The sequence below is a fragment of the Tupaia chinensis genome, unplaced genomic scaffold, assembly GCF_000334495.1.
Source record: "Tupaia chinensis unplaced genomic scaffold, TupChi_1.0 Scaffold000311_2, whole genome shotgun sequence".
NCBI classification, from domain to species: domain Eukaryota; kingdom Metazoa; phylum Chordata; class Mammalia; order Scandentia; family Tupaiidae; genus Tupaia; species Tupaia belangeri.
Window position 1 is genome coordinate 1,692,539 of NW_006159803.1, and position 21,012 is coordinate 1,713,550.

A 21,012-nucleotide genomic window follows, 5' to 3' on the forward strand; every position below is an offset into this window, starting at 1 on the left:
GTGGTAGACCATGGTTCGAGTCCTGGACCTGGCAATCCTGGGTCTGGCAACTTACTTTCTCACTGCCTCTGTCTCTCTCTGGTGAGTGCAGCTATCCCACAAAAAATTTTTTAAAAATAGTAAATAAAAATTAAATAACTAATTCTCAAGAAAAAGCTCTTTCCCCTACATTAACCAGGATCAATCATTTTATGTGAATATTTATAATAATATTTGTAAGCAGTTCTTAGGTAGTTCATGGCAAAATGTCAACCAACCGCTTTCATGAAATTCTCTGAGAGAAAGCAAGCCTGAATGGAACCCAGGTTGGAGTGGCATCTGGAGAGCAGGGAAACAAACACAGAAAGAAAGGAACACACAGAGAAGGAGGCAGAGAGTAAAACTCAGGAGCGCAGAAGTAGGAGAAATGGAAGCCACATTTTATTTTTCTCTATCTATACTTTTTTCACAAGCAACACCAGGCACTGTTAAAATAACTAAACATAAGCTATTGTTAACATAGCTTTCAGATAATCTAATGAATTAAAGTAAACAAGATGAATGGAACGCAGGGGTCTGGAAATTTGGGCAACTGATCAGATCTTTGACCGAAAAGGTTTAGGTGACCAGATGTTTTGGTATTGTGTAAACAGAGTTTTGACTTGAGAGTCAAGAAAAAAAGCAGATTAGTATTTGGCACTTGTGTAATTTGATCTGCAACTCAATTAAGTAGTTTTGCACATGAGAAAAATAGAGTTAATGCTTGCTGCCTGACCGATCCAACTATTTGACTGTATTTTTCATTTTCAGTCAGTGCTTTTGGTAATTGTAAATATAGAAGTGATCTCAGATAACTGAAAATCCCAAAAGGATCAGCTGATACCATCTGAAAAAGAGTATGTTTTGAAGAGCAAATACGTCTTTTGAAATCTCTTTTTTGATTTTAAATCTGTTTCCCTGGTTTTAAATTATTATATTGCCACAAGGAACAGCTCATATCGTCTAATATTTAATAATCTAACATTACAGAAGTTTATATGTCAATATTATTCCTGAGTTAATTTATTCTTCAGAGATTTTGCAATTCTGTAGAACTACCAATTTCTGGCTCCTCATATTAAATGAAGGCATAATTATCCTCATTATTTCAACATCTCCATGTACAGTTAGAGTTAACAGTTTGCCTCAAATTAGAATACCTTTAGGATATTGTACTGTTATTATATCTTAACATTTCTTTCTTAAGGAACAGGGAAGAACAATAACTTTTTAAAGGAAGATTAAAGATATTAATTTAGTCATGAGATTAGAAATCTTATGTTCTAACTACACTGTGGGAAGCAGTACGGGTAATAGTTAAAAGTATGACTTTGAAGTCAAATATTTGAATTTCAATTCTGCATACACATGTACATATGTTTCACAAGTATGATAATGTGCCTAAAACATACATACATGTGTAAATAGGTATATGTATATGCCTATATATATACACATATGTGTGTGTATATAGATAGGTAGATAGATTTTACAGACAGTGAGAACATGTAAGAAAGAGAATATATATGTGTGCTAGTTTATTAGCATAATGCCTGCTATGTAAGTACTGGGTAAATAGGAACTTATTATTGGCAAAATTCTACTCTAAGCATTCTGGGCAGTTTGACATAGTGAAAGCATCAAAGCTTTTTTTTTTTTTTCTTTAAGCGGCTATATCTGGGTTCAAATTCAGTTCTGCAATTGACTGGCTATATAATTTTGGTCGAATTACATAAACTTATTGAACCTTATATTATTTAAATATAGAATAAGATCTATCAGATTTACTTCACAGAGATTTGGACAGGAGATTAAACAACTTAAAAGTATTAAAAAAAGAAAAGAAAAACCACCTGGCACAAGTCTTACATATCAAAGATATACTAAATATTTTTTTCATCATCTTATACATATTTTTTAATTCCTAGATGTCTTATTTTCTTGATTTTTAAAAATATATAAAAACTGAATAGGTGGTACAGTGGTAATACAACCCTCTGTGAGGCTCACTCACAAGGGATGGTTCTGAGTTCATGTCTAAAGACCTCCCTGAATATTTAGGCTTGTGCAAATCCATGACCAAGGGTTGGCTTAGGCTAGGGGTAGATTCTAGCATGAAGACACTATTAGGAGTACCTGTCTCCTCTTTCTGTCTCTCTCACTCATGAAAGAAAGTATTTTTTTTTTGAGAGGTTTTTGCTATAGGACACAAGTGCTTGCCAGAAAGGCAGAGAGAGATGGAGAAACAGAAAGTGAGAAATCACCCTCCAGGGGGGATGGCCACGCTGCAATCCCTTCTCCTCCATTCTCCTCTCGGGATCTTGGGCATGCATGCACACATGCCCAGCATGAGTTTAAGCCACTGGACCACTGGGTCCACTACTCGAACCATGCTTGACTACATGGGAGTCCAGCATCATAGCCATTATGCCAATTGCTTGTCCCAAAAGAAAGAAACTTTAAAAAAAAAAACAAAAAACTGCATATACACCTTACATGGAGTTTCTGTATAGATTAAACAACAAAATTTACAAATTGTCAAACCGATCACTACCTTATAGTTAGTTTTCAATGTCTTTCAACTTCACTTCACTAGAAACATTGAACATTTACAGACATAACAGTAATGTACAATAGGTTTGAATATAAATAAAATCCTAAATATTTGCTCTATGAAGATATTAAAGTCTTTGCCCAATACTTATAAAAGTTTATTAAAACTCTCAATGCTAAGAAGGAGATAATAGAAAGAGAATTTCATGTCCATTTCTACTGTCTACCCAAATCAGTCATTTGCACAAGTTGGCCCCTTTGACTAATTCTTAGGAGGTATAACCTGGCTTGCTTACCCTTACCTCTCTTGTACCTAACCAATTGTTTAGAAAACATTCAAAAAACATTTGTTGAACAAATAAGAAAGTCCCTCCCAGCAAGACTCCAGCCAGATTCATGCAGAATCAAGATTCATCTGAGTTGAAACAGCAAGCTGTCTCCAAAATAAACCTCTCCTCCTCTGGCACACCCAGTGCACACTCTCGACCTGTGTTCCCATCGACCTTGTGATTACACGGTCATCTGACTGACAAAATTACTGTTTCTTCAATTTCAACAGGTCTCCCAATAGGAATGATGTGCATGTATTTCGGACAGTGTTGCCAAAATTACCATATTTCCCCAAAGAGTGAGGTCTGAATTAATGAGGTTTTACTGAATTCATTTTTTTATGGTTGGTTTAACCTTTGAACAAACACATTAAAGGCAAGTGATAAAACAGAATAATTTCTTAGACTTGAATCTACATGTAAATTTGATCTTGTAACATTTGTGCACAAGGTGACAATTTCTGTTGCAGTAGGAAGCATTACAAATGTGCAGAAATCAATTCAGCCATTAGAAAAAAGCGAGAGTTGCTAGGATACCACATTCCAAATAAGGAATATTATAGTGGTGACCTAGACAATTACCATATGCCTGACATGACATCAACACAAAGCTTAACACAGTTTTTAAAAGCACTTGTGACACTGAATCATTAGTGCCACATTTGCAACTCAGGTAATTAAAGTGCTGCCTTTCAATGATTTGAAAATTCAATTGCAGGAACAAGAAAATACAAAATCAAAGTGAGTTAATGACAATGGAAGATGCTTCCTGGGGCTAAGCTAGTCTCCTGTATTTTCAGTATATGAGCACATCTTTGGTACTCTGTGTCTTATGACATCACTGAATCGAAGAAAGTCTGCTAAGTTTTAAAAATAATCTATTTTTTAAGTCTATACCTTCAATTTCTGTATGCTTGTAAGTTTATGGGGAAAACACTTTAAAGATATACATTAGAATGTAAAATGGCATTACGATTGGTTGGTAAATTATAAATGATTTTTACTATCTTCTATTTGCTAGTTTTCTGGGGTCATTTTATTTTTGTAATTTTTGAAAATGACTAAAGTGAAAAAGGTACTTGAAAAAGCTTATAGAAAAAAGTAGGAAAAAAGTCTATAGAAAATGTGTATTATGAAAATACTTCGTGGATTTTAGGAACTTTTTGCAACAAAATAAACACATAATTTAATTCCATTTTCCACAAACTTTTGAAGTACCCTAGTACTGTGAAATGATTTCTAAGCTCTTATTTGTGACTAAATATGAGATTTCATATGTGCATATACCCTAATAAGAGACTTAAGTTAAAGTGGCAGTGAAAGATAGAAGAGCTCTTATTCAAGAATACCACAGAAAGAGCATATTCAAAAATAATGGGCTAGCATATCCAAGGGGATTGGTTAAAAGTATATTATATAGTCTCTTTGGCAGAAGGCTTGGAAGATGGAGATTCTTATTCTTTACATAAACCTCAGATAAATAAAAACATGAGCTGCCTAATTGCTTAGAGGCATGTAATTTCTAAAGCACATCACTGGAAAATCAAATAAAAACAAATGCCTGTGCTAATATGATCTTCAGCCTCTTCTTCGGGCATTATACTAGTACATCTGATAATAATTAGTTAGTGGGCTGAAAAACTAAGTAGTAGGATAGAAAGTTAAATAAAAAGGTACTCTGGATATAGGCCAAAGCCAATGAAGTAGATTATAACTTCTTCAGAAGTATTTATCCGTATAGTGATAATAGTTAAAAGCATTGACTTTATAAAATATTTAAACCACGTCTTCACTAAAGAATGTTTTCTCTTCTGAAAAATGTGAGTCAACAACTATTGCATAAAATCAAAGAAATTTTGTACTTTATATGCACAGTTTTGTATATATCAATGTAGCTTTCTTTTTGTGCTTTCACTGTAATTTTCATGTAGCACAAAATACCTTCACAAAAGGACTACTTTGAAAAATTAATTTGACAAATATAATCAAACTTTTCAGCAAGAGTAGGTTTTTTTGTTTGTTTGTTTTGCTTTATTTTTAAGAGAGATTTTTGCTATAGGGCACATGTACTTTCTGAAGAGACAGAGAAAGAGAAAGCAAGAAATCACCCACCACAGGGAATGGCCATGCTACAATCCCTTCTCCTCCTTCCTCTTCTCAGGATGTTGGGCATGCACACACACACACACACACACACACACACACGGCCTGAGTTTAAAGCTGCTGGGTCTGGAAATTGAACCACAGTTGACTACACGGGAATCCAGTGACGTAACTATTACACAGTCTGTTGGTCCTAAGACTAGAATTTTTTGAAATATATGCCTGATAAAGTATTTATTCATGGACTGAAAAGATCTTTCACATGACTGAAGTTGTGACTATATAATAATGGAATCACTCATGATTATAAGTAAAAGTTAAACTATGCTAGTAGTGGAATTCTCTCTCATTGACATCTACATTACAGACATAATATTGTGTATATATTAAATTATGCCAACATCCTACAGAGGGCTTATAAGGCATTAAGAATGCTCCATTAAAGCTCAGCACTATAGGATCATGCCAGAATGAGTCTATAATTAAAACATTGTGTTCAAAACATAAAAACAACCATAATATGACACAATCTTTAAATTCAATATATACCCTATTAAATAATGCGAATATAACACTTTTAAATTGTAATGTTTCTGCATTACAATCCATAACAAACAATAAACAAAAGAAAATAAACAGAAAAAAAACAAGAGTAACATGACTAATTGATTCCCCCACCCAATCAGGCCTGTGATTGTAATTTCCAAAATAATGATAGAATACTAGTCTTTTTTCCCCACATAACTGAATTTATCTATCTCATTTTTTCATTTTAAAATTAATCATTTTGGGTGGAATACCTCTGAAATAGATTGTATTAACTATTCTAAAGAGAACATCTAATATAAATTTAAGTTTCTTAAAGACTAAATCCATGCAAAGTCTAACTTAACAGATAATGGGAAACTGAAAGCAGTATCTGACTATACCAATATTCTGACTACAGAAGAGGTAACTGAGAGGGTGAGAAACTGGATAGTATTTTTGACAGAACTAGGGGAACAAAAGCTGTAGTCCAAGGATGTTCAAGGAAAAAGCCTCAGTAACGCTCCCTACTTTGAGATAAGACTCCAGCAGGCATTACCTCAGGCATAAGGGTAATATCAAAAAGATACAGGCAAATCAAAAGTACAAGTGGATTGGTCCTCACAGAGACTGAATCCAAGTTTTAAGTCATCCAGCCCCTGGTTGCTAGACCCTTAGCCTGTTGGCAGAAATGCATATGCAATTTCTCTGTAGGAAGATTCTACCCTAGGTCTGGAATTATTTCTGTAATATTTTAGATGCAATGTCCAGCACCCAAATAAATAAAAATAGTAATTAGGCATACAAGAGACAAGTAGCATGACTAAAATTTAAGAGAAAGAACAGATAATGTAATAATCACAGGGACTCTGGAGAGAGGAGTTACCAAGCAAAGAGTTTAAAATCATTATGGATAATGTAGCCAAGGAAATAAATATAAACAATCTGAACCATCTATTAGATAAATGGAAATGTAAAAGCACTATAAACAGCTATAATTAACATTTAGCATTGAGTAGAAGTGTCTAACAAGTGATTTTTACAACCATTCATGAAGAGTATTAGTTAAAAGATAGTTCTAAAAGGACTGTATCAAACAAAGCTTTGATAATTAAAATAAAGCAAACTATAGAAGAAAATCTGTTATAACCTTATCTGCTGGTAAAATCTCAGTGAACAAATACTTTAAATATATGACTTAATAAAATTTTTTAGAAGTTTTTTTGCTATAGGGCACGTGTGCTCGCCAGAAAGACTGAGAGAGATAGAGAGATAGAAAGTGAAAAACCACCCCCCAGGGGGGATGGCTATGCCGCAATTCTCCTCTTGGGATCTTGGGCATGCATGCACACACACCCAGCATGAGTTTAAGCCACCAGGTTTGGGACTCGAACTGTAGTTGACTACGTGAGAGTCCAGCGACATAGCCATTATGCCAACTGTTGGTCCCATGACTTAAAAAGCTTATTTCTAATACCCAAAAACTCACTATTCAGAGGAGATCCACTAGAAAATATACTTAGCTATAAATTCCATCGGTAATATGTAGTATTTTGTATATTGTTACTGCAATAAAATAATGACTTACTATAACTGCCACTACACGTATTATCTAAGAAGTTCATATAAATTCAAATATGCATAAAGGAGAAACATGAGAAGTAGGATAACTGGGTTCAGGCTCTTAACACTGGGGTCACAGAATGTCCACATAGTACTTTCTGACCCTTTAGGTTTTTCTCCTAGGACATTTCAAGTAAGTACAAACTTTAGGATTAAAAAGTACTAATTAAATTTAATAAATATGTAATTATCAAGGAATCAGAGAATTAATCAAGTTATCAAATAATTATTTTTTCTTTTTCTAAATACAATTTCAGGTTATAATACCCCAGGGTTAATTAAATATTGCATATGTGCAAAGAGTAAATCCCACCAAATATTAAAATAACTGTATCATTTTTCTTAAAATAACAGCTATTTGAAAATTAATTAGGGAATAATTATTTCTTAATCTAAAAAAATTCTGTAAACTCATTAAAAGAAGTTGGAGCTTAAGGAGCTACAATACAATATATTACAATACATGAAAATTGTACACTAATGTTTCAACTTTTGGACTAGACGGCTAGAAAAAAATCCATTCTATTTTCCTAACTTGCAATTGAGATTGCTAAACGCATTAGTATTACAACATGATTACACATTGTTTTTTTAAATTCTGTTTCACAATCTCTCTATAATTGCCTCATTATATAAAATATACTATTCTCTAAACTAATGAAGGGTATTAGAATTTGTTTGCCAATGAGAATTAAATGAAAATATTTTCTAAAAATTTTTATACATTCAACTCCTGTCTATCATTACAGCTTGTAAAATGAATTTTCGCAGCTTGAATATATTGTATATTAGTCTAGATAAATATGTTATCATCAACAGATAATCTTCCATTTTTTTTGTCCCTTAAATGTGTTGTTTCTTTTCCCCTTGATTCTCTTGCTCTCACCCTACTGATGTCTGGAATTTAAATTGTGACATCTGGACACACTTCCTTGGTATTCTTCAAAAGTCTTAAGTGATGAAAATGCTACTTGTCTCTCTAATACATCCTGAATCTCAGTCACATTATCTGCCTAGTCAATCTCTAACCCAATATTCCTTTCCCTACCAAGCTACCAAGATTTTTTTTTTTTTTTTTTAAGAATAAACCACAAGTAGTAATAAATGTTTGGTTATTTTACTCAAAGAGTTGTTAAACTATTAGTGTAAGTTAGTCTTCCAGCTTTAATATTTGACTCAAAATATTTTGTAACATCAGGTTCTCAAGATTAAAGAACATGTGAACCAGCAGTTAGCGTAATGGCTATGTCGCTGGATTCCCACTTAGTCGACCGCGGTTCGCGTCCCAGACCCGGTGGCTTAAAACACGCCAGGCGCGTGTGCGTGCGTGCCCAAGATCCCGAGAGGAAAATGGAGGAGAAGGGACTGCGGCGTGACCATACCCTCTCAGGGGTGATTTCTTGCTTTCTGTCTCTCTGTCTCTCTCTGTCTGTCTGGCGAGTGCACGTGCCCTATAGCGAAAAACCTCTCCAAAAAAAAAAAAAAAGATTAAAGAACATTATGAAGTTATGCAACTTTCTAGTAAAATCACAATATGATTATCTCAAACAGGGAGGATAGAATATAAATTTTATTTTATTTTTTCAATTGTTTATTGTTTAAAATATAAGAAAGTCATATTCTCTGTAGGGAAGGGGAAAAAAAGAATAGTCATAATACTGGCACTTCTGTATTTTCCACCCACAGAATAAACACATTGATTGAGTATGAAAAACAATTATTGTTTTTAAAAGTTGACCAAAGTCACTGTAGACTGTATTTCAGAGTTTATTGCATAGACAGACCATATTTACGTATGCTTTGTAGATACAGTCTAGAATTAGCCTCCAAGTTTCACTACTTACTGAATGGTAACTTGCTGGAGTATTTACTGAGTGACTACATAAAATGCTACATTCTCTGGTTACTTCTAAAGTGGAAAAAATTTAAGTTTTACAATAAACCAAGGACATTCCTAATCATTTCCAAGCAATTATAATTGACTATTCTGGTTCCGATTTCCCATCATTTGAGAATGCCTTAAAGGTTTGTAAAATCATATAAAAATTATCAATTTATTTTTATTTTAGTTTGAAAGGTTTGGAGAGCCTTTCTTTTGTTCTGAGCAACTACTGCAACTTAAATAGCTTTTATTTTAAATAGCCTAAAAGCACATAACTTGAGGTAAACAATCAAATGATCACATACAACTCTACTGCAACACTTAAGCATTTTATAATGAAAGATTCTTTCAATAAGTTCAGAAATGTTCCCCTAGCACCAAGCTAGAAGGCAATTCAAATCAAATTAATATGCCAAAAAGAATCCCAAACCATGCAAATACTATAAATTAGTAATGAAGCTAAAATTATGAAGGTGGTTTTATTATTTTGAATTCTCTTTCTGTGTTCTTATTAAATCTTTACAGACATTTCCTCTCCTGATTTAATAAGACTATCTGATTCATGAGACAGAGCTTGTATTATATCCCGCAAATGAAAATATTGATGAGCACATTGTAAAACACAATTCCCTGGCTTTGTTCTCTGGTAATTTAAGTTTTCTTTGACAATGCTGAAATCAATACAAACATTATATGCCCAATAAAGAAAATTCAACACAGAGAAACAACCCCAAATGGTAAAGCTGCCCAGCTGTGTGCTTGAAAATTTAAGAACTGGTATGAGTTCAAGCTGGACTGTCTATATTTGCAGTCTGCAGCAGATATGAGACAGTATTCTTTTGGTTTGTTTTCCTGGAAATGGTAGAAGTTCCACTCATATAATAACTCAATAATTACTCCCTAAGGGAACTTAAACTAGATTTCTCTTTCTAATGCTCCATACTTTACTATTTTTACCACTGGTGTGAGTGCTTAAAAGACTCTTTCCACTTTTAAATGGTCAAATATAAACATGTATGTGGACATTAAATAACAGTAATAAGATAAACAAAATGGCTCAAATGTTCAGTTTCCCTATTACATCCTCCCACTTCCTATCATCTTTTTTTCCCTTGGAGGTAAGCATCATCTTGAAATTTGTGCTAATCATTCCTTTTTTTTTCCTTTATACTTTTTCCACCAACGCAGGTATTCCTAAGTAGTGTATTATTTTATTTTTTGCCAATTTTTAACTTTAATAAGATGGAGTAATACTACAGCCTATCTCTGTGACTTGCTTTTTTTATGTTCAATTTTTTTTTTTACGTTTATCTATGCCAGTGTTAGTAATGGATGTCACGCATGTTCCCAACTGTAATGTACTAAGGTATAAAGACGGCATATCTTGTTTTATATTCTATTGTTGGCTGACATTTGAGTTATCTTCAGTTTGAGGTTATTATGAAAAGTATCTTTGTGAATAATCTTGTGTGCGACTTCTGCTACACATGTCAAGTTCTTCCCTGGAGGAAACGTCTGGGAGAGGAATTGCTGGACTGCAGGACATGTACAAGTTAAATTTTGCCTATGCCAAGTAAATAGGACTTGTATTTCCACTAGCTGGGGTGAGATTTCCTGTGCCGGAGATCCTAGCCAGCAATGGCCCTGACAGACTTTCAGACTGTGACAAACTAGCAGGCAGAAATACTGTATCATATTGTAATTAATTTATATTAATCTGATTACTAACGAGGTTAGCCAAAAATTCCATGTCTTACAAAAAATACTCTCCTAGTTTATGGTCATCTTTTTTACTTCTTAGGTGTTCTTAGATAAGCAAGAAGGTTTTCATTTAAATGTCATAAAGTTTTATATATTATATATATATATAATATATATATTATGATTTGTACTTTTTTTTTTAAGGTTTTTGCCATAGGGCATGTGGACTTGCTGGAGAGAAACAGAGAAAGACAGTGGAAAAGAAAGAGAAATCATCCCTTAAGGGAAATGGCTGTACCATAATACCTTTTCCTCTATTCTCCTCCTGGGATTTTTGGGTCATGCATGCACAAATGCCTGTAGTGATTTTTCAAGCCACCACATCTGGGACTCAAACAACAGTCAGCTATGTGAGAGTCCAGAGCCTTAATTACCATACCATCTGCTGGCCCCATGATTTGTACATTTTTAGTCTAATTCACAAAGACGACCTTCCCTAATATCAGTCAAAATTTCTACTTATAAATTCATAGTTTCATATATGGGTTTTAACCTACCTGAAATAGACTTATGGCTCCAGTCCTAAAGTAGAGGACCAGTTTCAAATGTCTTCTGCATGGACAGCCAGTTGTCTCCCATGGGCTAGTTGACTAGCCCATCCCTTCCCCACTACTCAATTTCAATGCTGTAATTTATCAAGTACTCTATTTCTCTGATACACTGCAGTCTTGTTAAAATGTGTCTACCTTTGAATTCCTATGGTTTCTCTTTTGTAGAATTATTTGAATTCTTTAGAATTACTGTCTGACGACCAACTGATGTTTTTGGTCCTGCAGGAAAAAAATCCTTTCTGCATTCCCTCTCTTGTCTCCATTTGGGTCCCCAATTAAACATGTATTATTACCTCTTCCAAGTCCTTTTTCTGTGTCATCTACATATTTACATTTTACATTCCCATTCCTATTTGCCTATTTTTAATTTTCTGGACTTAATTATTGATAAATTCTTCAGCTCTAACTTTCAGTGATTTCTAATGTGCTTTTAACCTCTTCTGCTGAGTTCTCTCTTTTTTAAAGTATTATATAGATTCCTTAGAAGTTCTCTGGTTCATTTTAGAACTATTTTCCTCTTCAGATTTCCTTGCTTCTCTGTCATTTAATTATATTAAAGATTCTGTGTCTAATAATTTTGAAATCTGACAGCACTCCAGGTCTCTCTCTCTCTCATCTATGGTTATTACTTGTTCTTACCCATACTCCTTTTCTTTCCCTCTGGGTGTTTATTTTTTATTACTAGCCATTCACTTTCCAAAGCACTTTATCTGTGGAAATCCCTTGAAGATGGTATTAAAATTAACATTCTCCCAGTTTCCTACTCTCATTGCTACTGACAGAAACCTTTGGTTAAATATACAACTGAATTGTTTCCTATCTCCATACAGAGTGTGATGGACACATCTTTTTTTTATATATGAGTTCAGTGATGTGCTTAATAGTTTTTCCTTAAAAAATTAAATATCAAAGTGGAAAGTGAGTGGGAGGGGAAGAGCATAGGAAAGGAAATTTGGGGAAAAAAAGAGAAGCAAGACATTGTGGGACACAGACTTGGTTTATTATCTATTGATGAGGACATGTATAGTATTCTTAACTGGGCTAAAGTCTCTTTACAATCTAATTTATGTATAGCAATTAAATATATAAATAATAATAATAAATTGAATATTAAAGAAAAAGAATGCCAGATATGCACACACATGTCCAAGATCCTGATGAGACAGAGGGTCAGAGAGAAAGAATTAAAACATGACCAAGTTGTGCTGGGAAATTTTTCTTTCTCTCACTCCACATCTCTGGCTCTTTCTCTCACTTTTCATCTGGCATTAGAAACAAAACAAAACCAAAAAAGCTTAACACAGCCTTTTAATAGTTTTAATCTGAAGTGTTGAGGATACATCCTTCCATGATGCCAAAACTAGAAATACATTCCATTTTTTTTTTGGAGAGGTTTTTGCTATAGGGCATAAAGTGAGAAATCACTCCCCAGGGGGTGGCCACGCCACAATCTCTTCTCCTCCATTCTCCTCTCGGGGTCTTGGGCACATATGCACACATGCCCAGTGTGAGTTTAAGCCAGCAGGTCCAGGATTCAAACCACGGTCGACTACATGGGAGTCCAGCAACATAGCCATTACACTAACTGCTGGTCCTGAAATATATTCAATTTTAAACTTTTCCTTTTTTTTCCTACTTTTTTTTGTCGAGAGAGATTTTTGCTATAGGTTGCATGATCATACTGGAGAGACAGAGAGAAGGAAAATGATAAGAAATCACCCCCCAAGGGGGATGGCCACACTGTAATCCCTTCTCTTCTATTCTCCTCTTGGGATTTTGGGCACACATGCACAAGCACCCAGCATGAGTTTTAAGCTGCCGGGTCTAGGACTCAAACTGTGGTCAACTACGTGAGAGTCCAGCAACATAACAATTATGCCCTCTGCAGGTCCCCTTTTCTGTATTATCACCCACAGCTGGTGAGTAGCTATAAAAGGGCTATCTTCAATTCAATTTTACTTCTCCAAAGAGAAGATTTCTACTTTACAAGGATTCATAGTGATGCCACTTTGGGGACCCATCATGAGTGTCAAGTGGAAATACCTGACATAGGTAAGTGCCCTCATCCACTCCAAGAGGTAATCTTAGATTTCAGAGAGTTGTCAGTACTGAAGAGCCGACAACTCTTTTTAGAAGATTTTTTGGTTATTTGACTCCAACCATCAAGCCCTGCCACATAAAGAACTGTAGACATCTACTCTGAGGCTTCATAAAGAACACCTGGGGACCAGCAGTTAGCAAAATGGCTATGTCACTGGACATGTGTTTGACTGCAGTTCAAGTCCCAGACCTGGAGGCTTAAACTCACGCCAGGAGCATGTGCATGCGTGCCCAAGATCCCGAGAGGAGAATGGAGGAGAAGGGATTGTGGCGTGGCCATGACCCCTGGGGGGTGATTTCTTGCTTTCTATCTCTCTGTCTCTCTCTGTCTTTCTGGCGAGCGCACGCGTCCTATAGCAAAAACCTCGCAAAAAAAAAAAAAAAAAAAAAGAGCACCTGCACCACACTAGAGGTTGTTCGGGTTCTCCATTTTTGTGCATGCTTGTCTTGCATGTCCTGGATTACTCCTCAGACTCTGCTTCTCTCCATCATCCGTGCTTGTATTTGGTGACTTGGTCACTGACAGTAAGTACTTTCCCATGGCCTAGTTCTCTAGTCCCTTCCTCTCTCTACAGTAATCTGCCTTCCATTTACCTTTTCCCTTTTTGAGCCATATTCTATTTGGTCTTGACCTCGATCGATGAATTATGTGTAGTCGTTCCTTATCCTCTCTGAGACTCAACTTGTCTACCTCTACACATCACAGTGAGTGGAACTCAGAAGGGAGTATCTTGCCCTCTTCAGTTTAAGATTCATCGACTGCTCAGTCTGTATTGTTAGGAGAGTTACCTGAATGGGCCTTCCATCAGGGGTCAGCACCTCTTCTGAAAGTTCCATCATCTTCAAGGCCATCAGGGCGATGGGCTTAGCATGGCAGAGGCTTTTTCTGTGAAGTCCAGCTGCAACACAGTACGCATCACCTATTGTTTCCACCTGCAGTAATCAAGACACAGCAAAAGCAAACGTATGATAATGAGCCAGAAGAGAGGATTCGTTATCTGCAATCACAAATGTTACTGCAAAACATCGATAAATTAAGCAATTAGACAACTGAGTGTAATCACAGCAGAGTTTGCACACAGCCACAGTCACACACTGACATCTCTCTCCAGGGCTGTCATTAATATTATCCCACAGATGATCGCTGAAATTAGGAACAGCTGGGATATAAAATAATTATCCCTCATAGAATTATTATTACTTTCCCTAGACAATTTTCAGATACAACCTTTTCCAAAGCAACCCTCTCAACACCTTCAAACTTTCTAGTAGTCCTTTTCTGGAAAGCATTCTTTTTTCTTCTATTTTTCTACTTTCCCAATGGCTCTAGGTTTTTAGATTGACTTGTAACTGGCTGTCAGGGCTGTTGTTACTTACTCTTAATAGTTCTATACTTAAGATTTATCGAGTTCATCCTGCATACCATTGATTATGTCAACTACGTTCTATACTTTTATCTCACTTTATCTTTACAGATATCACAAAGGGAAGAAGCTAGTTTTAGTTATGTTTAAGAAATGAGAGATTGGGGTAAGAGACCCATCTTTAACCACACCATTATAGCATTAGCCATTGTAGGAATTGTTCCAGACCCTGTTCTAATTGTGTGGCCAGCACCTATTATGATTGGCTATTGCTACTGTTAAATGTTTTAAATATTTACCCCAGCTTTTAAAGGCACAAATTTTCAAGGCATATAAAAGCTAGAGACAACTTATTTTTAGGTAAAAGTACTCTAATTATCCACTACAGATATGGTGGTAACGTCTTAATAGTTCTAATATGATTAATTAAGCCAAAGTGATAAAATAATATATTAACTGCTGAATCCCGAAGTCACCTTTTCTATAAGGACCTCCGTGATCCTGTTAATTATTTCTCAATAAGGGAACTAATCCTCTTCACTATTCTGTTTTTTTTTTTTTTTTTTTTTTGAGAGGTTTTTGCTATAGGGTGTGTGTGCTCGCCAGACAGAGAGAGACAGAGAGACAGAAAGCAAGAAATCACCCCCCAGGGGGGATGGTCACGCCGCAATCCCTTCTCCTCCATTCTCCTCTCGGGATCTTGGGCGCACACGTGCCCAGCGTGAGTTTTAAGCCACCGGGTCCGGGACTTGAATCACGGTTGACTATGTGGGAGTCCAGCGACATAGCCATTACGCTAACTGCTGGTCCCTTCACTATTCTGTTTTTACAGAATTTTCCAGATTTCTCTGCTATAGCATTTACCAGAGGTTATAATCAATATGCATCTATATATTATTAGTATACTCCAGCTCTTTAAGAATGAGACTGTATCTTTTCACCTCTATATTCATAATGTTTAATATAGTATCTGAAACAGTTATTTCATAAGTATTTACCAAATTAATAAATAAGTTAATCATGTTAATCATGACTACAGTAAGAGTCATTCTAAATGTTTGCTTATTTTTACCCTATGTTTTAGGGGCACCATGTAGATCTGTACAGGAAATACCTGGCTTAAGTACTAGAGAAGTCTTTACCATAAATATATCAAGAATTACAATTATTCTATTTATAATAGTTAATATTACAAATATTATATAATATTTAATATAAATGTCTTGTGATAATGCGTTGTAACACTATAGTATTAAAAAGATCTATTGCATTAAGTTCTTATAATGCTAATTTAGGGAATATTGTGAGGACACTTAAAAAGGTCATGCCAAACTGGTTATTTGATTATTAGAATCTTATCCTCTGATTATCACAAAATATCATCAAAATGATTCAAGTACCTTCAGAACGATCATCATGTTCAAAATATTCACTTCAAGACTCATTTTCTACTGCCAGAAAATAGAAATAAAATTATACTGTAAAAAAATAGACAATGCCAGGGCCAACAGGTGGCATAATGATTAAGGAACTAGATTCCCACATGGCCAACTGCAGCATAATGTAACCTAGCTTGTGAAAAAAACATTTTTAATAAGTTTGTTTCCATATATTTGGTGTGGATGAATAATGGTGAGAACTCCTGGTTCTAATAGGCATCATTGTTAGTTGATATCTAGAAATATCAAATATAGATATGGAAATGTCATTATGCCACCTGTTGGCCCTGGCATTGTCTATTTTTTTTACAGCATAATTTTATTCTAGTCCCAGACCCAGTGGCTTGAAAATCACTCTGGGCACATGTGCTCCCAAGAGGAAAAAAGAGGAGAAGGAATTGTGGTGCTGCCAACTATATGGGGCAGGAGGAGGTGATTTCTCACTTTCTCTCTGTCTGTCTCTCCAGTGAGTGCATACACCATGGTGCTTTAGAACTTTAGAAGAAAAAAAAAAAAAAGAAAGAAATAGACAATGCCATGTAGGTTGGCAAAGGTTTTATTCTAAAGACTGAAATACACTTTCACAAGAGAATTCTCACTGACAAAGATACCCAGCAAATAATAACTATCTAGAAAGTAACCATGTAGCATGTTTCCCTAATAATACAATATTCTTTGCTAATCCTTACAACATTCCAGCCTTTCTTATTTCTGTAGAATTTAAAATCTAGAATGCTATCAACTACATACTTTGAAATCGACTTCTGGTTTTTGGATATCAGAGACATTGGCAGTAAACTGATGCACTAACGGAATTGTTTTGCTGTCACTCTAAACACGCATGTGCCTGGAACATGAGCTCTTCTTAGAATCTTCATCATCATCATCATCCTCCTCCATTATCTTTTCAGCAACTGAATTCTACAAAATGTGTATTTCTATAATATGCACCTCAAGAACACACAGAAATTAGTTATATGTTACACTTTCTTTTTAGGTATGTATAATGTAATACCATGGAGACTGGACCAATATGTTGCCAACAGATATAAAGAAGTATAAAATAAATTTATGCACAATATAAATATAACAAATTCACATTAAAATCCTATGTTATCATGTAGTACTTTACCGCATTTAGTTTTCAAGTATGGAAAGAGAGGTCAGCTATCAGAAACAATAGGATCAAGAAGCTCGGCAAGAAAGAGCTATCAACTAACAACGATGCCTATTAGAACCAGGAGTTCTCACCATTATTCACCCACACCAAATATACAGAAACAAACTTATTAAAAAGGTTTTTTTCCACAAGCTAGGTTACATTAACCTGCATTAAGCTGCAACAACAATGTAACTTCCAAATCTGAAAGCCCTAAAACAACAAAGGTTTGTTTCGTATTCCTGCTACATATTCATGTGAGTTAAGGAATTGAGGTGGCAGGGAGAAACTCTACTATTACAGATCTCTTTTCTTCAAGAACAAGGCTAACAGAATTTCCATATGTGAAACTGGTTGCCATGGCAGAGGAAAAGAGGTTCTGAAAAACTGTACAAGAGCTCTTCTTAAAGCTTCCTCCAAGATGTGACATACAAGGTGGTGGTGGGGGGGGGGAATTCAGGTGGCACGGTGGATAAGGGTGCTGGATTCCCACATGGCAGACTGCAGTTCGAGTCTCGGACCTGGCAGCTTGCTTTCTCACTCTTCCTCTCTCTCTCTCACTCTGTCCCTCTCTGGTCAAATTAAAAATAAATAGATAAATAAAGTTGAATAATTCTTTAAAAAAATTAATGGAAAATGCATTTTACGGAAAAATGCATGAATTTCAAATATATTTTTGTATCAAAATACACTTCTACTTTAATTCCTTTTTGCCATGACATTTTTTGGAGTCCTCACATATTTAGCTTCATCTCACAGTTCATTCACTGAAGTAAGTCACATGGCCATGCTTAATGGAAAAGGGATGGGAAAATGCAAACTACCTCATCCCAGATAAGAAAAATAAAACATATTTGGTGAATAGGATTAATAAGGACAAAAATGAATAGGTAATCACTTAGAGAATTTCAAATACCCAAATGTCTGCAAAGTGTAATATACTTATCTCTATGGTGTTTTTCTTTTCTTCCTGATAGATTCAGCATCTTCAAAATCTTGGCGGAAACACTACTGCCTTAATAATGCAGTTTTCCATGAAAGCTCCATTTCTCTCTTTTCTCCCTTTATTTAAGACAGTTCTTTACAAGCTTAGCAAACTAAATGTATATGGAAATTTTAGTGGATCCCCTTAGAAATAATTAGTCCATTTTGCTCCATGAAGAGCAGGGAAAATCAAACTATTATATATCAATTCTAGTTGTTCTTGAGGTTTGTTCTTTGAGCTAAAGCAAAGAAAATAAGTGGACATTGTAAATGAACCACGAAAATACTGTCCAAAAAAAGTCAAATGTGTCCTGAATTCCTTTATAATTGTCTCAGCATTTTTCATAGAGTTTTAAATACAACACACACATTCTAAAACTGTGCATCTCATTTATATTCAGTATCTCCAACCTGTTCTTAGAGGACATTAGGTAAGAATAAAGATGACATGGAACCAACCCAAATGTCCATGAACAGATGAATGGATTGAAAAAGTGTGGCATATATAAACTATGGAATATACTCAGACATAAAAAAACAATGAGACCCTGGCATTTGATAGCGAGTAGATGAATATGGAAAATTTACTCTAAAATGAAGCAAGCCAGACTATGAAAAAGAGGCATTGTATGTCCCCACTCAATATATACTGAATGTCTGCACTTTATGTCATAAACTGAAAGACTGGGAGGTATAAAGTCATGAAGAGCAACTGAGAATACTAGAGGCAGTGTGGAAGGAGGGTGGGAAATGAAGGATGGTGAGAGGGAGAGGATAAAGGAGAAAAAGAACGCAGTAAAACATTTAAGAGACACAAAAATGGAAAATTATCTGTTGATAATGCGTATAGTAATATCTTTGACTGAATGAATATACAGTATATTCATGATGGGAAAATTCATTTGGTATGCTGTAATGATATATAGTGATTGAGTATAAATTTTTAAAAAGACTAAAGATGGTTATACTTGGGGCCAGCAGTTGGCATGGTGGTTAAGGTGCTGGATTCCCATATGGTTATCCACAGTTAGAGTCCTGGACCTGGTGGTTTGCTTTCTCACTTTCTCTCTCTCTGGTGAGCACATGTGCCCTATACCAAAATTTTAAAATAATAACAATAATAAAGTTGAATGATTATATAAAAAGAGGAGATCCCATCTGGGGCTAGGGCCTTGCCTCCTCTCTCACTTACATCCCCTCACTTCCTCTGCTCTCCCCATGGACATCATCTCATTGTCTTCTACCTTTATTTTTTCCTTCTCTGGGATTCCCATCTCTCCACCTTCTTTTTACCCACCATCTCCTCTTCTTTCCTTATCTCTTCTGCTGGCTTTGAAAAGACAGCAGTCTTTAGTCATCTCCTTTTTGACAAAACCCTCCATACCAGCAACTGCCTCAAGCCCAGACTCAGTCACATCTCGGTAGGATATTCACTCAAACTTTATGGTGAGAAGAGAGGGTTCTGCTTCCATAAAGGAGGACATTCACCAGTACTAGAAGTGCCAATAGAAAATTAAGGTATCACAGATGAAGGCTGGGAAGGTGAGGCATCCTGGAAATCGCCACATCCCACTACTCCAACTCTAGAAGTGAGGGAGGTCCTCATCTGCATTGCTAAGACAGACAAAACAGTAACCAAAACTGAATGACAGGAGCTACACCCCCCACAGGGACCAAGAAGCAGCCTCTTCCTCTTTGGCAGGTGGACACATGCATGCTCATTTTAATCAGACACCGTAACAGGAATTTGCCTCAACATTTTTAGTCTACCCACTCCCTCATAAAATAGCTACCCAAAAAGCAAAATATTAAGCAGCTCTTTTTAGTTTTTGTAAATATTCTTGTAATTATTCAACATGAGCATCTTCATTATAGATGTTTCTTCATTATAGATGTTTCATTTCTATGTTCTGATGCTAAATCCAATATTCTGGAACTAATTTTTATATACTAATGAGATTAGCGTTGCAGAGTTAGAGCTCTGCACCCGCACTCCTTGTCAAGTCATGAGTAATAGCAACAGAACTAAGGTCTGATAAAGAGTCATTAAAGGAGCCTCATAGTGCCTCTAACTCTCTATGGGTCTTATCACTGTCATGAAGGAAATGAAAGTCCTCAGCTGGCGTTGTTATTAACCCAGACTGGCACTTCAGAGAGAGCATCCTCAGGACGTAGGCACTCATTTCGTGTATGGCCTCAGGGGGATGTCACCTGCTCCTAAAGCTACTGTCATTTTTCACGTGGGCAGCTCTTTCTCCCGGTATAGCTTTAAAGTCAAGCCTGGTCACTCCCAAAGACCCTGACTCAGAAGACAGATGGAAACTAGGTCTAATTACTTATTCTAAAGGCCCTGGTTATGCACACAGGACCCTGGCACTATTTACATTCACTACTTTTAAAGAAGTCTTGAAAAGAGAAGAAAAATATTTCCCCTGGCTAAGTACACAACTCTTTTAGGGCACATGATGAGCCAAACTGCAAACTAGGGAAAGTGTTTCTTTTTTCACATTCACTTTCCCTATTTCTGGATCTATAACTTTCTTAATTCTACAGCCAATGGAAAAATTTCTGTCACTGTCACACTATACATCATGTTATTGTGCATCCGTGTGTGTGTGTAT

The 21,012-nt window shown here is 35.6% G+C and overlaps 1 protein-coding gene across 1 annotated transcript in view; it reads right to left on the reverse strand.

Annotated features, from left to right (window-relative positions):
* The window catches only part of GUCY1A2 (guanylate cyclase 1 soluble subunit alpha 2), a gene marked incomplete at its 5' end in the record, with an annotated part of 275,265 nt that overhangs the window by 82,962 nt on the left and 171,291 nt on the right, over nucleotides 1-21,012 (reverse strand). Inside the window, one exon of the mRNA XM_006151043.2 lies at nucleotides 14,235-14,378. Coding sequence (XP_006151105.1) covers nucleotides 14,235-14,378 — 144 coding nt within the window. The remainder of the gene's footprint in view (nucleotides 1-14,234; nucleotides 14,379-21,012) is intronic.